A 17,763-nucleotide genomic window follows, 5' to 3' on the forward strand; every position below is an offset into this window, starting at 1 on the left:
TAAAATGTTAAAAAAGAAAAAAAAAACAAATTGAACATCATGAAAGCATACTGATTAATCACATAGCAATATGTAATTATCGATTGTGACACATAGTCTGAGGTGACCCCTGTGAATGGGTCGTTCGGCCCACAAAGGGGTTGTCACCCGTAGGTTGAGAACCGCTGCTCTAGCCTATTGACGCGTGGTTCTACTTCCTTTCCAAGCCCAGCCAGTGCACCAGAGAGACTAAGGGCTTGTGGTCAAGGGTGTTTATTGAATCAAACCCCAGGACAACTTTTCCACTTGTTTGGCTAGTGCATAAGGTTTCTCCAGGGCACTATTATTCCAAATTCAGCCAAGGTCAAGGCTGTGGGCCTCAGGCAAAGTTGCATTATCAGCCATGACTCCTAGAGTCTCCACCCTCTCTCAAGAGCAAGGTGGAAGAGGAGGGCTTCAATTGTCCAGGCTCATGAGTAAAGCAGTCCCCCTCTTGATCCAGTGGTCAGCTGCCATGGCCCCAGACCGCAGGTCAATGCCAATGACGAAGGAGGTTCGGTCTGAGCTGCCCGCTCGGTTGGGATAATAGTAGCAAGGGCAGGAGTACATGCCTGGCGGAGAGAAGAGCGGACGGTCAGGCCCTGCAGCCTCTTGAGAAAGCAGGGCGGAGCGGGGAGGCAGAGAGAGATAAGCAGAAGATGGGTTAGGATCCCCATTGGGGGTGGGTCAAGCAATCTGGCAGATGTCCCACCCTTGGCGGTCTTCTTTCGACTCTCTGCAGGCCGGAAATGGATGGTGGGCATGAGGCAGACAAGCTGCATGGGATCTGCCTCCACCAAGCAGGAGTTCTTCCGATCCCAGCCAGCCCCCTCCAGGTACAGACCTCGAACCCAGACACCATCCTGGGGAGAAATGGGGGCAGGTTGTGGGGAGGCCTTCAGGAGTCTGAACTCCTGACCGTGGTCCCCTCCCTCCTACCTTCTGGACCAAGCATTTCCCACCTTTGCTCCCACACGCTTCCCCACCACCTCTCCCTTGGCTCAGTGCCCGGAGCACTGCGGGCTCGCACCTTGGGTGGATAGACCAGGTTGCTGTCATCCACGGTGGACACGATAAACTCCCAGGAGAGGCTGTCCACTGAAATCTGGGGGGTGGAAGATGGGGAATGAGGGTGAACCCCCACAAGGAGGGCAAACATATGTCCCCAGAATTCACCCTGGTGACACTGTCCACACTGCTCACATTGTTTTGCCGCGCAGAAGCCTGCAGCACGGCGGTGAGGAAGCCCGTGGGAAAGGTGAAGCCGGACAGCCAGAAGATGACCGGCGGCCGCGCTCGGCTGGCCCACAGCTCAAACTGCTCCACCCGTGAGGCCAAGTCTCGGGTCCATGCAGCCAGTGGTTTTTGTGAGGGGTAGGCCTGGGGGCGGAGGCAGAGTGAATTGCTCATTCGTTTGTGCACTCATTCCACCCCATATTTTAAGCTCCTGGGGCAGAAGTGAAAAAGAAAACTGTGGGGTGTCAGCCTTTGTCACCTCAAAGTTCTTTAAAAGCTCCCAGGAAAGAAGCCTAAAAGGCTAACGCCTATTTATTCATACCAATAGCGGCAGTCCTGTTACCCAGTGACCACACCTGGTGGTGTCCTGGGTTAGGGGCTGCGCTGCTAACTGCCAGGTTAGCAGTAGCAGTCGACCCACCAGTTGCTCTGAGGGGGAGAAAGATGAGGCTGTCACCTACCTTACAGAGTTCAAGTCTGAGAAACCCTGGGGGGAAGGCCTGCCCTGTCCTACAGGGTTGCTGTGAGTCCGAATTGACTCAGAGGCAGCCGGTTGGTTGGTTTTCGTGTTGTGCTTATGTTAGTGTGATGCTCAGTGCTGGGCCTTCTTGAGGCCACCTCAGAGAAGTTAGTAACCCGCCGGGAGTCAATTTGTAAGTTAAGAAGTTGAGTAAAGGCAGACAGTGAATGGCTGAGCAACAGTTCCATCTTAAATCTGCCTGGCTCTGAAGCTCAGGCTCTGAAGCTCAGGCTCCTTGTCGTTCTCCTGTTGCCCTCCCCTTTCCCCCCATCTCCCCAAGAACTAGGCGGGCAGGAGCAGGGGAAAGAGGAGAAGCCGAAGCTGCTTGGAGGAAGAGGAGGAGGAGGAGGAGGAGCAGCAGCAATGGCGGGAAGGTGGTGTCATCTTGCCTTTCCCCAGAGTGGAGGGACATGGGCATCAAAAATGCAGTTGAAAATCTCCTCCAGGCTCGTAGACATGACAATGAGGCCCTGGATGCCTTTCTCTAGGTCCGTCAGTGATAACCTGAGGGGGAAGGAGAGGGCTGAGCAATACCTGGGAGAGTCGTGGTGGGACCAAGGTGGGGCCTTTCCCTTGCTCTCTCCCAACATTCCCCAGCATCCCCCTCGGCCTTACAGGATGGTCTCCATCAGCTTGTTGTATCTCTGAATCTCTTGCAGAAGGACCACATTGAGTGGGGAAGGGTCCAGAGCCAGCAGTTTTCGGGTTCCCTCGTAGTCGATCATCTCGGGAATCTTCTGCTTCACATCCATGGCCAACTCCAGGACCTGGGGAGGCAGGAGCTCTGGAGTGCCAGCCCCTCTTCCTCACCCCCAGGTGTGGCCCCTCTTTACCTAAGGTGACCAGATTTAAAGCGGGACACCATTGACTGGGGGTGGGCTTGATTAAAAATTTGGTCTATATGGACCAAATAGACCGTTCCCTCGCTTGTCATGCATTCTTTCCAAAAATCGGAACTTTTTTAAACGCCAAAAAGCGGGACATCTGGTCACCTGATCTTTACCTTCTCTTCCCGGCTCTGGCCGCCTCCTCTGGTGGGTGTGATCTGGGGCTGCAGGGAAAGCAGTGTCTCAAACAGAGTCCGGGCTTCAGTGATCTGAGAGGCCACGTCAGCATTGGGGTGCTGGCCGAAGGCCTCAGGGGGGTCCATGCCGGGCAGCATGCTGATGTACTCCTTGTAAGAGGCCATACCCCCATCTTTGGGCACAAAGTAGGTCTCCAGTACTGACAACCTGGGAAGACACAGCAGACTTTTTACCAGATGGTGGGCACGCTGGGGCTTCCAGGCAGGTCAACCCTCCAGTCCCATCCCCGCAACTCCCCTGTCCCTGTTTTACCACCTCTGCCTTCTCCCCACCTTGGGTTTCCTCCTCAGACATTTCCCCCAGCCCAGACCCAGCTGCCTAGTCTGTGTGGGTCCCCCCCCCCCTCACCGGTAGGAGGGGGTTGACAGCGTCTGGTCACAGAAATAGTCATTGATGTAGGTGGTGAGCAGGCGCCTGTCCCAGTCGTCCGTGACGTGGCCTCCGTAGTTCACGCCAGCAATGAGGTACTTGAGCGCGTCCCAGGGAGTCTCCTCGTACTCATCCAGGTAGAGGCTCAGCAAGTTCTCCGACACCTGTGAGTGGCCCCAGCCCCAGCCCCACACACAGTTAGAGCAGGCATCTTTCACATCAGCGGGATCTGCCCACGGGGGAGGGCTGGGAGGAGGAGTCCCCGGTGAGGGTGAGCACGAACCTCAAAGTCAGAGTCGTTGAAGCCGTAGATGATGTTCCAGCCGAGCTGCAGGAACTTTTTGCGTTCCAGTAACACCGAGTGGAAGAAGCAGAGTGCGAACAGCAGCTTCTTGTACTTGGCTGGCTTGGAGCAGCGGGAAAACTGTGGCTCTGTCATCAACTGGTAAAGACGTGTCATGTTGGCCTTTAGCCCCTGGGGTCAAGGAAGGGCAGAAGTAGGATGCAGAGCTTCATACTCCATCCTGGCAGCAATGCCATTACGTCCAGTTGTAGTGACTGTGCATTGTACAGGGTGCCGGCTGAGGGTTGAGCTTAAACACAACCCTTGATCTGTGTACCAAAACGGGGACTCATTCACAAGGCTGAGTACCATCTCTATCTAATTCCCATACAGGTACGGGATGAGCTCATGGGAGCCCTAGCCCCCAGCTTTCCCCCGCCCCACACCCGACTTTTGGTCCTTTAGCCATGATATTCCCATTTGTGGGCAAAACCAGGAAACCAGTTGCCATTGAGTCAACTGTGTGGCATTATTCTCCTGCATGGAGTTAGTCAATCACAAAAGGACAAACATTGTATGATTCCACTCCTATAAAACAAACACCATGATGAAGGCAGGCTTCTGCCCCCGGGGCACGGAACCTTCCAATCTGGTGTCTGAAGCATCCAGGTGGAGAGTCTGTCTAGCATCCGTGAAACCTACCATCACCCAGCTCTTTCATGTACAGTTAAAAAACAACCTTCCACAGAGGAGACCCTCCTCTCGGCAGGGGCCAGTTTTTCAAGATGTGGAAAGAGGAAGGTGGTCATTCCATTGCTGCCATACAAAATGGTGCTGAAATCACCTCTCTCCAGCAGCCACTCCTACCAGAATAAAAGGAAACCTTACAGGAAACTCAAGTCAAGATGAGGCGAGGGAAGCGTGTATGTCTTAGAGAAAGTGATTACATTTCTGTTGGTGGGCAAAAATGGAGGAGCCACCTCCCATCGGGAAAAACTCCTAATAAAATTTATATGGAGTACAAGGGGAGACTGAGTCTGGTACCAAGTTCCTAATTGGACACTTTTGACCTAGTTTCTTTCCGGCCCTTGGTGACCCAGGTGGTGTACTATAGACTACTGGGGCTTAGACTCTGTTCCTTTGAAGCGCACGGCATCCTTCGGGGGCCACACCAGAAGGCCTCCGTGTGGAAACGCCGTCAAGTGAACTGGGCCAGATCTCAAGCTGACCTTTAGCCCTTGGACTTCAAGCTGAAACTCCCTCTGGTGAATAGTAGATGACCGCTAGCCCAAGGGCAGAGACCTGACGGAGGCTGGAGGTTGGGTTGGATCTCTTGCCTTGAGGGTGCCCAAAGAATGGTAGTCGGCTGGAACTGGCATGTACGCACTATTGTAACGCCCTTCTTGCTTCCTTATTACGTGTATTAATCTGGTAGGTGTGGGTCTGGTGTTGTGAATGAATATGATTACACTTGATCTTAGCCAAAAGGCCGAGAAGCAATTGTGAATGAATATTATTATTGATGTAAATAATGTCCAGTCATTTAAGTTTAATCTGTGCAAAGCCACCAGTTCATATATTGCAGTTTATTGCTGGCCTATACTCATACCATTTCCTTCTCTCAACAGTGTTTTAAATTATATACCATTGGCTAAGCTAATACACTATCAATGTGTCATGGTTAGACATTGGGCTACTAACCACAAGGTAATCAGTTTGAAACCACCAGCCAGCTCTTCGGGAGAAAGATGAGCTTTCTACTCCTGCAAAGAGTTACGGTCCCAGAAACTCAGGGTAGTTTTCTACCCTATCCTAGTATAGAGTCAATATGAGCCAGCATTTGCTATATGGCATGGAAATGATGCCCCGGGGTTATTACTCATGATGTTCTCTAACATAAAATGACAATGATGTCCCTAACATGAACCAGAGACATACATAAGCCACAGATGTATGACTATATTTGAGACTTTCACTTCATTCTAACCCCAGTCTAAGAACAGGTAGTTATTATAACGTGGCCCTACTTGATGCTCATCCTCATAATGAGGTCACGACGATCCGGCTATCAGGACGGGGACTAGACGAATGGTTCCTTGGGGCAAGGCGGCGGGGCTGGGTGGGAATGGAGAGCTAACAAAGAGGAGGACGAGGATGAAGAACATGCTCTGCAATGGATTGTGGTGGTGATTCTGCAACTCTTCTTGATGTGCTTGAACTATGGCATTGTATGATAGGCGAATGATATGCAATAAAATGTTTTTGTTTTGTTTAAAGAAAAGACAGTCGAGTATTGAACTCAGGAGAAACACCTGAAGCAATGACCAGAATTAAGATCTGGGAAACCCACACACAGATGGAAACATGGCTTCAGGTTGATCAGGGGAATATTTTTGGATTCTTTGACAAATAGTACTGGCAGCATTGTGGGAATTTTTGAAAAATTAAAATGGGCTTCTGCATCATAATGTCTTTATAGAACAAAATTCCATGTATGTAAGCCTAAATGTGAACGTCAACATATTAAAAAACAATTATTAAAAGACAAATAAAGGGGAATTCCCTGTGACCTTGGTGTAGGTAAAGATTTCTTGAACAAGACATAAGGAGCAAGAACATAAAAATAAAAATAAAAAGATAGCTAGCTGTGGCCTCATAAGAATTAAGACAAGCCACAAAATACTGACAAGTCACTGGCAAAAGGTTAGGAACTGGAATATATACAGAAGTACAAAATATGAAGAACCATGTAAATGAATATGAAGCACATAATGTTGAATGAAAAAAAGTTGAATACACACAGTTTGACTCCATTCACGGTAAACAAACACAATATTCCGAATGATGACTTGTTTGGAACGGGGAGGGAAGACAATAGGATGAGAGAGAGGCAGCACCTGGACAAACAGCCAAAGACCATGTTCCACATCCTACTGTGGGGAGTAGCAGCTGGGGTAGTAAAAGCTCATGGACCAGCCTCTAAGGTGCAAACTACTGGTCTGTCCCCATCAAGGTAAAGCAGACTGCTGCTGAACATGGAGGACTCAAAGAAACGTGTGATCCTGTGATGACAGGCCCACACATGCTTCAGTCCCCGTGACCCTGAGGCCAGAAGAACTAGGTGGTACCTGGCTATCTCTACCAACTGCTCGGAAATGGATGACATTAGAAAGTCCTGGGTAGAGTGGCAGAAAAGACAAGACCAGCTGACTGGTTAGACTCTCCAAGACAAAGGCCTTAGTCATTGAACTGAGTTTACCCCTGCTGTCCCCATGTCAATATTCAGCCAGGTTTCTAAGCGGTATAATGATCCAGAGGAGATATGCATGCCTTTCATAGTCAACCAGCTTGAGATCAGAAGGATTTACTCAGAGACAAGATTGAGAAGGGGGACAAGAGAGAAGGGGAGAAGAGGAAGCAGAGAGGAAGCTGGATAAGCAATGTTGCATTGTGGGAACTGCAATGACTGAGATGAAACAACATGTGTATGGATTACCGAATGTAAAACTGACCCTCTGATCATCTTCGTCGAGTTCACAGTAAAAAGTACAAATGAAAGAAAAGTCATTAAGTAAACAAGCAGCCGTCTAGCCCAGAAGCAACAAAGCCCACATGAAAGCACACTAGCCTATGTGATCATGAAGTGTCGAAGTGATCAGGTATCAGGCATCATCAGAACAAAAAATCTTACCATAGGGGAGTGCAGATTCGGGACCCAAAGCCCATCTGTGGGCAACTGGACATCCCCTTACAGAAGGTTCATGGGGAGGAGTTGAGCCAGTCAGGGTGCAGTGTAGCAACGATGAAACATACAACTTTCCTCTAGTTCCTAAATGCTTCCTCCCCTTCCCCCCCACCACTATCATGATCCCCATTCTACCTTACAAACCGGTTAGACCAGAGGATGTACACTAGTACAGATAGGAACTGGAAGCACAGGGAATCCAGGACAGATGATCCCTTCAGGACCAGTGGTGACAGTGGTGACACCAGGAGGGTGGAGGAAAGGTAGATTAGAAAGGGGGAATGGATTACAAGGATCTACATATAACCTCCTCTCTGGGGAACGGACAACAGAAAAGTGGATAAAGGGAGACGTCGGACAGGGCAAGATATGACAAAATACCCATTTATAAACTATCAAGGGCTCATGCGGGAGGGGGGAGCGGGGAGGGAGGGGAAAAATGAGGACCTAATGTCGGGGGTTTAAGTAGAGAGAAAATGTTTTGAGAATGATGTACAAATGCGCTTTACACAATTGATGTGTGTATGGATTGCAATAACAGTTGTATGAGCCCCTAATAAAATGTTTAAAAAAAAATTTGTTGTTGGTGGTCTTTTGTTTGTTTTTAATTATTTTTTCTGTCTCTGAAATCCAGGATAGGTACGTCTATGGAGACAGTGACTGCATTGATGGTTTCTTGGGGTACGGCAGGGGAAGTTGTGGGGAAATGGGGAGCTAATAACAATGAGCACAAGAATAAAATGTTCTAAAATTGATTGTGGTAATGATTGTATAACTTCTTGATATGATAGAACTATTGAATTGTATGATAAATGGACTGTGTGCCAATAAAAATGTTTTTTAAAAGCAGTTTCTGGATATTTCCTCTATTGAGGTCTAATGTGTCTAGAAACAGTAGGTCACATTTTGAAGATTTTTCTTTAATAAACATTTCTATGATTTTATAGCAATTTTTATTTGCCCTTTGTGGTAGTTACATAATCTGTTGTCAACTTGAGACTAAGAGTGAAGGGGTGGAGTTTATCCTGCCCATCTGGTCGCAGCTTGATGACTTCATTTGGAGGCGCGAAGGAGATAAATAGCTCGCTGTAGGCAGGACACACACTTACTCCCTGCGAGACATTCCTGTTGACAAGCCACATGGTGCTATGCTGATAGCAGCCAGAGGCTCGGAGCTGGAGGAGCCACATGGAGACCCACACCAGCGCTAAGATGCTACAAACCACCACTGGATCCACAAGACTTTCCACACACTGGCCTGTGATCTTCCCTCACTCAGCATCATTGCATGTGTTGCGTGAGTCTGAAGAGGAATTTACAGACTGGTACTGGACATATGGGCTAATATCAGACTTATGGACTTGATCTGGACTGGGCTGGGATGTTTTCTTAATGTATAATTACTCTTTATTTATTTATTTATTTTTACAATTACCCTTTATATAAAGCTCTTTCCTATACACATGAGTGTCTATGAATTTGTTTCTCTGGTCTACTCAGGCTAACATACCCTTGTATATATTACTCAGATTTCTCCTCCATCAAGGTCACAGGAGTCCTGGTGGCACAGTGGTTAAGTATTGGGTTGCTAAATGCAAGGTCAGCAGTTTGAAACCACCAGACACTCCTCAGGAGAAAGATGAGGCTTTCTACTCGCATCGAGATTTACAGTCAGTCTCTCTAAAAGTGTACTAACCACTCATAAAATGTTATCACTTCTTCCTGGGGCATACCGGTAATATTCTTCACTAGTGTTATTAGATATCCGTGCACAGGAAGTATACAGTATTCAGGTTGTTTCCTCGTAAAGAATGTATTTGTAAAATGTAACATGCTCAGTCGCTAGCTTTTTTAAGTTCTGGGGGAAAAATAAAGATGATGTCTTAGACTTAAAATTACAGTGAAATTTGTCTAAATCAGTGGTTCTCAACCTTCCTAATGTCGTGACCCTGTAATACAGGTCCTCATGTGGTGGCGACCACCCCCAACCATAAATTTATTTTTGTTGCTACTTCATCACTGTCATTTTGCTACTGTTATGAATCGGGTGACCCTTGTGAAAGGGTCGTTCGACCCCCAAAGGGGTCGCCACCCACAGGTTCAGAACCGCTGGTCTCAATACTACTTTTGTGACTAGCAAAGTTTGTATGTTTACGTAAAAAACATTCACAGAATGCAAATAATAAGGGTTACTAGAAATAAATTTCACTTAATTTTTCAAAAGTGTCGGATAACAGTTGTATGAGCCCCTAATAAAATGTTAAAAAAGAAAAAAGAAAGAAAGAAAAGAAAATATACCAAAATCTTTAAAAAAAAAGAAAGTTGATCTAAAGAAAGTTAAAAAAAAATTTTTTTTTCAAAAGTGTAACATTACTGATGAACAGTTATTAATTCTTCACAAGTTCTTTAAGGCGTCAAATATACTTTTTGTTTCATTCAGGGACAAGGGACACTACTCTATGGACTCATTATCACCATAAACCTTAATTTTGTCATTCAATAGCTTAACAATGTGATTTAGAGAGAGAGAGAGAGTTACAGTCTTGGAAACCTTCCTCGAGCAGTGCCATCTTGTTCTGTAGGGTCGCTATGAGTCAGAGTCCTTCTGATGGTCTGAGTGTGAGGTCTATTCCCCAAAGGATTCTGTGCTCATCAATTGATACTGCGTCAAAACAGTGGTTTGGCTTCTTCAAGGGACTCAAAAGGTGTTCCTTTGGGGTGTCCTTTGATGCTTGGGAATGACAGGCCCAGTTTCCCAGGGGTATTCTTGTAGGACAGGCCCTGCTCTCCTCGGAGAATGACTGGTGCATGGTGAAGGCGGAAGCAAGGTTTCCTTAGCAGGACTCTCCTGGTCTTTTCCTCACAGGTGCAGTTTTCCCTTCCTTCACAAGTCCTCTGAGAAACTCTATCAAGATTATTCCTTGGGAACCCTCGAAACCAGTCACCTGCCTTCCGAGCCGACTTGTCTGCCTTGCATGTAAGTGATCCAGCAGATCACCTTGGAAGCCACTATTTTGATTGGATCCTAAGGGGCTTGAAAAAGCTCACAGAAAAACGACACTACCCTTTGATCCCATTTTTGTATGTGTTATTAAAAGCCCCGCCCGCCCCCCCCCCACTCTTGTATTACTGAGAGAATCTACCTGACTGCAGAACGACGTTTAAAATTTTTTTTGGTTTGGAATAGATCCATGCATGTATGAACTGAAACGTTGATGTATATATGTATGTTTTACCTGCCTTCATGTATGAGCATTCTTTACACTATTCTCATTCTTAAATCATTTCTTTAAGCATAACATCATTTTCAGAACAAATCTTATATTGTCCTCTGTGGAGAGAAATGATGTCCTGCTGCATGCTACCACCTGGTGGAACCTTGAAAACACTATGCTGAGGTTTTTAGGTGGCAGATCTGGGGAAAGGGCGGCAGGCGCCATGTTGGGTTGCGAAGGTGGCAAGAAGAAGCCCCTGAAACAACCCAAGAAGCAGAGGAGGAAATGGACGAGGAAGAGGAGGCTTTCAAGCAGAAACGGGAAGAAGAGCAGAAGAAACTGGAGGAGCTAAAAGCAAAGGCCAAGGGGACGCCCCCTCACCCCCCACCCCCACCCCAGCACAGGTGGAATGAAGAAATCTGGCCAAAAGTAAGATGTTCTTGGTGGCTGAAGCAATGCGGATCGTGTGGTGCCAGCTGCCACCATCGAACGGGTCCAAGGGGAAGTTGTGTAATTGAGGGTAAAATTAAAGAGACATCAGACAAGAAACACATGCAAGCGCTCACCTCCGGGACAGCCATGATCTCAGCGGTCAGGTCCGCGCAGAGAGAGAGAATAGATTACCAATCGCGGCTTATATACATTTAGGGGACGTGCAAGCCCCCTGAGGTCTAATCCCCAAAGGTAACCACATGCGCAACAGGAAGGGGCTGTACAATAGGGATATGAGTGACAGGAAGGGGTGCACACGCAATAGGAAGAGGAGCTAGGGGTATACAAGCAATAGGAAGGGGAAATAGGAGGGGTACACATGTGACAAGATGGGTGGACCCTAGATTCAAGATGGCAGCCTAACCTTGGTCCTCCTTGAGTGGGCTTGACCTTGTCTCTGGGCTCTCCTTCATGGGAGCAAAGCACTATCCTTATCAGCAGGGCGTGGGCCCCACCTGGGGTGGGACAGACAATAGTGTGATTGCTCTAGATGGCTGATAATCCCCAGGGAGATCATCTTTAAGCAGCTGGACTCCAAGTGTACAGACCGACCGTGGGTTACAAGAAGCGTCTTTGGTTTGGCATCTATTATGGGGGGACAGCCTAGGGAGAAGCCTTTCTGTATCTCACAGAGGATGACTCTTGATTCCATTCCTGCGTAAACATCTGGATTCCCGGCTGTAACATCTGTTGCCACCTATAGTTAGAATAAACTGTAATTTTGGAGCCTGTTACACTGAAGAATGAACTTTTGTAAAAACAACAACAAAAAAGATCATATAATGGTTCATCTCCGTAGCGCCTCACTCAGCCATTCGTATCTGAGCTGTGAGGTCAGAGTGAACCCTGTCCAGAGTCCTCCCAGAGCTGCTCTTTGGGATTCTGTACCGCCTGGAATTCAAGCAACTCATTCAAAACAAGCAAACATTATGCTGAGTGAATTAAGTCCGCCACAAAAGGACAGAGTCCAGGACTTCAGGTGTGTGAGTGATCTAGAATAGGTAACTGTATACAGAAAAACTCCAGCCACTGAGCCGATTCCAAGTCTTAGGGACCCTACGTCAGACTTTGGAGACGAAATCGTCACATGAGCAGACGCTCTCACCTGCCTCCGCTGAGCGACTGGTGGGTGGGTTCCCACACAGGCAAATGGACAGAGACCAAACTGTCCTCATGGTTTCCAGGAGCAGGAGGAAGGTGGGAAGGGAGAAGAACTGAGTTTCTATTTATGAGGATGGAAAATTTGGCAACAATGATTAGTATTAGTGGCACTACATGATTCACATAATTTGTGTTACTAAATGGTACTGGGGAGGAAAGTTGAACAGGCAATGTTTTAAAAATCTCTTTTCACAATACTTTTTTTCCTTTTTAAAGGAAAATGCATATAGGCCTCTTTGTCAACTTTCGAAAGAAACCTGGTTGTACGTGGATCACCTGGGATGGACTCTTGGGGAGTCGCTGCAGAACCCCAAGCCAGCTCACTGCCTTAGGTCAGCAGCTGAGTGCTCCACCACTGCACCTGCCAGAACCCCAACCGCACTGCCCCGAGTCCAGTCCAGCTCATGGCCACCATGCAGGACCGAGCGGAGCTGCCTCAGCGGGCTCCACTGCCAATAAGTCTTCAGGAGCAGCCCCAGCATGCTCCTGGGAGCAGCTGGTGGGGTCAAACCGCCCACCTCACGCTTACAGCCCAACCTAGCCTGCTAGGTCTGCGGCAGAGTGACGTCCCTTCGAAGGGAAATGAAGCACATCTCCTGTGACTGTTGATAAACTCACTGCCGACGAGTGGATTCCAACTCACAGCCCCCTCTAGGACAGAGTGGAGCTGCCCCTGTGGGTCTCCGAGGCTGTTGCTAGCATGAGTGCCATCCAGTCTGTTGCAATGCCCACCTGGCAGAATGCCCTCGGTCCTGCCCACATCCTCACAAGTGTTCCTGTTCTCAGGCCTGCCGTTGCAATCCATCTCATCGAGGGTCTCCCTCTTTCTCACTGCCCCTCTGGTTTACCAAACAGGATGGCCTTCTCCAAGGACTGCTCGCCCTCAGAGGGCCTGCTGGCTTTGAACTGCTGGCCTTGCACTTGCTACCAGTGCTCCTTCCGCAGACGCAGCCAACAGAATGTCACAGACACCTGGGCTGGGGGGACTCCCGAGGCCCCTCTCTCTCCTCTCCAGACCCTCCCTCCCCACCACAGAGCCATCCTCCCTCTTTCTACTTTCCAGTCTCCCCCTTAGATGTAGCATGGCCTCTGCTTGTCCTATTCGGAGCATCATAGCACCTGCCTCCCAAATGCAAAATGATAGGCCTCTACCCATCACAGGCTCTCTAGTTACCAAGGCACACCCATCTTAGAGATGGGGTGGGGGGTGGGGGAGGGGGAAGGAAGGAATTAAAGAAAAAGTTCTTAGCTCCACTAGTTAAGAGAATGAATTTGGAAACTCAACTACCAAAACTCTGACTAGTTATTTACTCTTTTTACGCCTCAGTTTTCTTATGCACAAAATGAGGGTGGTGGCAGTGGTACTTACCTGATAGGGATGTGGATAAATACATTGTTCGCTACAGAGTACTTAGAACAGTGCCTGCCACATAACAACAGAATCAAGAAATGCTCGCTATTATGATCATTAAGTTCTAGGTGTTTAGGCACAAAGAGGATAGAAAGAGCTGTGGGCCTTATGGCAGAGAAGAGAGCCCTCGCTGATACTCGCAGTCAGAAAAGCCAACCACATGGCACGGTTGCTGCTGCCTCCTGTACCACCCCCCTCACCTTTGGTGGCTCTGTGGTCATCTTGATGCTGGCCTGCAAGATGGAGATAGGGAAGTCTGGGTGGGGGCTGGAGCTGAGCCAGAGGCGAAAGGAAGGGTGAGGATCCTCCACCTGCAGCTGTTCCACCAGTTTATCCAGATTGGGCATCCAAGACAGTGATAGGTGGCAGTTAGCCAGGAACACCCAGTGCCCTGCAAGGAGATGCTGGCTCAGTGGGGATCACCCCGGAGCTCCACCTGGCCCCCCCAGTCTTCCCAAAAGCTCAGGCCTGCCACTGCCTGGAGAAGTGGGTGGCCTCTGTGATCGGGGATGCAGATGCTGCGGAGCAGGACCAGGGCCGGAGCAGGGGTAGAACAACAGGACAGACACTGACCCTGGGTCACACCCTCTCGGAGGAGCCGGGCAGCGATGGGGGCCTGGCCCTGGCCCAGGGACAGGGCATGGAAGCGCTGAGCCATGCCTGTGTGCTCGGCCAACTGGAGCAGGGCGCTGGTGGGGTCCACCCCCGGGGACAGGATGAATACCAGGGGAGTTCGTGGCGTTGAATCCTCCATCACCTGCCAGAGTACAGAGTAAGGCCTTAGGAGAAGATCACATAACCAAGTGCGGTAGTGGGCCTGCGTGGGGTTGCCGGGAGGACTCAGACTGGGGTGGGGCGGGGAGCTGAGCCACTGACCGACTTCATGTTCAGCACGGGCGGCTCAATGAAGCGAGAGCCAAGGTTGGAGACAATGAAGGAGGTCACGCAGAAGGAGACCCGGTCCTGGCGCAGCGAGCGCACGATGAGCATGCGCTGCATCTCATTGCAGGCGTTCTCCCACTCACCTGGGGAGGGGGCCAAGGATCTAGAACCTAATGGCAGGGACCGGGTGGGGGTGGTGGGAGGGACCGGGTGGGGGTGGTGGGGGGCCCTGGCGGGAATGCTGAGGGTTGGGGTGGGACCGAGGCTGACTCCCAGGAGGAGAATTTGGGACAGGGGCTCCAGGGGCGGCAAAGGGAGACGTTGGCTGGAAGGAGAGGCGCAGGGCAGGGGCCTGGGGTTCCGCCGCCTGGGTACCTGGCAGCATAGCCTTCTCAGGGGTAGCATTGGTGTACCACAAGTGCCAGTCACGAGGGTATTGCTCAAAGGAGTTCATGAGTCCGTGAAAGTTGGTCAGCTTGTCGAGCTCGGTGATGTTGTCCCAGTAAGCATCGGCTAGCCAGCTGGTACATGGGTTGTCCATTTGTCCCTCCCTATCCAGGACCTGGGAGACGAACGGAGAAGGGAACTGGCTGGATCCGTCTCAGAAGGGTTATCTTGCCCCAAACCTCCCAGGGTGGGAAATCCAAACCTTGCATAAAATTGAGTAAAAAGATGAATCCAGCAGTCTGAAAGGGGTGGGCACTGGCCTTTCCTGGGGAACTGGAGGGGAGGCTCTGGGCGGACACGCAGGAGAACCAGCACCTTAACCTGTGGGGCGCTGGCGCCCTCTGCGGGCTATCTGGTAAAACGTCTCCCCGTATCTCAGGTCCCAGTGACTTTCACTGGCAGCCTTGCCCTTCAGAGAAGCAAAAACTGTGTATTCCTGCATTTATTAATTCTTTAAAAAAATTTTAAAAACCTGTTAACCAACTATGTATTTTAAACACTTGGGAAGCATCACTGAACAAAACAATCAAATGTCTCTGCCCATTAGGAGTTTACTGTCCGACGAGTACTAATGTAATAGATTAGAAGAAGAGTGTGGTGGGGGGGGTGATAAGCAAGGTTATGAATAATACTTGTGGGGGGAGCTCAAATGCTTAGACATCCTCCCTGGGGGTGGGCCTGTTCCCTGCTGCTGGAGACAATGGAATACTTCTCCCTAAGACTTGCGACCTTTAGCTTGGTTCCTGTAGGTGGAGTTCACACCCTACTGATCGTGGTTCATATGGAGATCCAGAAAACAGATCAAAATTAAGCTGCCATCCTAAATCTAGGATCCACCCATCTTGTCACGTGTATACCCCCAATCCCTCCTCTTCCTATTGCATGTATGTCCCTAGATCACCCCCACTCATTGCTGTATAACCAATAGTGCAACCCCTTCCTGTGACATATGTCTTTACCTGTAATTAGGGGGATTGCGTGTCCCCAGAGGATATAAAAGCTTTAGTTAGCATTAAATATCTCTCTCTCCCTCCACGTGCACCACCAAGCAGGGTTGAGGTGAGCATGCTACTATGAATTGTGTCTGACTCCATTTATTTCTATATTTCTCTTCTCTCTCTTATGCTCTCTCTAACTTTACTATAATCTTTACTTATTTTCGCTGTACAATTGCGCCTACCGGACCCGTAATGATGCGCTAGGGGCTGGCTTCTCATGGCAAATACTGAGTAAGGTAATGATCCTAGGAAGAGGTCAAGAAGGTCATAGTGAGATCTGAGTCAAGACTTGAAGGAGGTGAGCGAGGAACAATTTTCCAGAAGATGGACGAGCCCATCAAAGGCCCTAAGATGGGCTATTCCTGGCTGGGAGCGGGTGGCCTGTGCAGGTGGAGTGAGGAGGGCAGTGGGGGCAGGGCCAGCAGGGATGAGGTCACCAGTCCACAGGACTGGGGTTGTGTTGTTGAGGGTTGGCGAGGGAACTCTTGAGAGGCTGTTGCCAAAATCCTGACGAAGAAAAGAATTGAAGGTGGTAGAAAGAATAAAATCACCGTCCAAGAAATTTGGAGAAAAGTGGCCTAAGAAAATGTAGTATGGTTGATTGTCTGGTAGGTTTTTAAAATACTTTTATTAGGGGCTCTTACATTTCTTATCACAATCCATACATTCCTACAATGTGTCAAGCACATTTGCATATGTACTGCCATCATCATTTTCTAAGCATTCTCTTTCCACTTGAGTCCCTGATATCAGCTCCCCAATTCTTCCCCCTCCTTCCCCTACCTGCCCTCCCTCACGAACCCTTGATAAGTTATAGATTATTTTCCCCATATCTTACATCGTCCTCCATCACCCCTCACCCACTTTTCCATTATTCATCCCCCTGGGATGAGGTTATAGATTGATCCTTGTGATTGATTCCCCCTTTCTCCCCCCACCCTCTGCTAATCCTCCTGGTATCTCTGCTCTCCTTGTTGGCCCCAAGGGGTGATTGTCTGGCAATTTTAAGCTCCCCTTTGAGGTTCAAGGAGGAGCCCTGGTATCGCTGTGGGTTAGGTGCTGAGCAACGTGGCCTCCAGGTAGGCAGTTCAAGTCTTCCAGCTGCTCCACAGGGAAAGATGAGGCTGTCTGCTCCCTTAGAGATTTATAGTCTCAGAAACCCTACACAGGGCCGCTGTGAGTCAGAACAGATGCCATAGCATTGGGTTTGGGGTTGGAGGCTCATTCGAGACTATGAATCTAGAGCGAGCCCAGTGGGTGTGCTTGTGTGTTTTCCTCCGGCCATGGTCAGCTGCTAGAGCCACACAGGGACAGCGGGGAAGCCGAGCCGAATCTAAGCATAGTGCTAGCTTAGGCAAGCAAATGCAATGCAGACACAGAGAGGTTGTAGGTTAAGGACGCCCGCTAGGGAGTGGTTGCAATGGAGAGAGACCAGGGAGTTTAAGTGGAGGAAGGCATGGCTTGAGAGACAATGAAACAGTAAGATCATGCCAATGCATGGGTTACAGGTCAGAGGGGGTCCCAAAGGTCAGCTTGTAACACAGGCAAGGGCCACAAGGCCAGTCACCACCGACAGCCCCAAGGAGCCCATCATGCACTTGGCTCCTTCCCTCGTTTTTTTTTCTCAGCTCCCTCCTTAGGGCCTTGGCTGTAACCACTGGGTCTTCAGTGCTCATATTCCATCCCCCCAACCTAGCCACCACCCCACACCTGGATTACCCGCTGACCCACTCACCACACCCCCCCGTAGAAAGAAGTTGTATTCATCCATGTTCAGCTTGCCAGACGTCTCTAGTATTTTGGCACACATCTGAAAACTGAATAATAGCTTGTGGCGCTCAAAAAGGGTCCGGCAGGTATACCTGGGAGAAGGAGATAGAGGGAATGAAGGAGACAGGCTG

The 17,763-nt window shown here is 49.2% G+C and overlaps 1 protein-coding gene across 1 annotated transcript in view; it reads right to left on the reverse strand.

Annotated features, from left to right (window-relative positions):
- Positions 1-236: 236 nt before the first annotated feature.
- DNAH2 (dynein axonemal heavy chain 2) overlaps positions 237-17,763 on the reverse strand; it is a 158,637-nt gene continuing 141,110 nt past the window's right edge. The window contains exons 72-85 of the mRNA XM_030886521.2: positions 17,598-17,724; positions 14,793-14,979; positions 14,412-14,560; positions 14,109-14,292; positions 13,736-13,926; positions 3,512-3,703; positions 3,208-3,392; positions 2,778-3,006; positions 2,390-2,541; positions 2,164-2,278; positions 1,222-1,398; positions 1,049-1,123; positions 731-881; positions 237-590 (exon numbers count right to left, since the gene is read on the reverse strand). Coding sequence (XP_030742381.1) covers positions 436-590; positions 731-881; positions 1,049-1,123; positions 1,222-1,398; positions 2,164-2,278; positions 2,390-2,541; positions 2,778-3,006; positions 3,208-3,392; positions 3,512-3,703; positions 13,736-13,926; positions 14,109-14,292; positions 14,412-14,560; positions 14,793-14,979; positions 17,598-17,724 — 2,269 coding nt within the window. The 3' untranslated portion in view covers positions 237-435. The remainder of the gene's footprint in view (positions 591-730; positions 882-1,048; positions 1,124-1,221; positions 1,399-2,163; positions 2,279-2,389; positions 2,542-2,777; positions 3,007-3,207; positions 3,393-3,511; positions 3,704-13,735; positions 13,927-14,108; positions 14,293-14,411; positions 14,561-14,792; positions 14,980-17,597; positions 17,725-17,763) is intronic.

Source organism: Echinops telfairi, unplaced genomic scaffold (assembly GCF_000313985.2).
Source record: "Echinops telfairi isolate 266 unplaced genomic scaffold, ASM31398v2 ScPeMD7_2010;HRSCAF=2546, whole genome shotgun sequence".
NCBI lineage: Eukaryota > Metazoa > Chordata > Mammalia > Afrosoricida > Tenrecidae > Echinops > Echinops telfairi.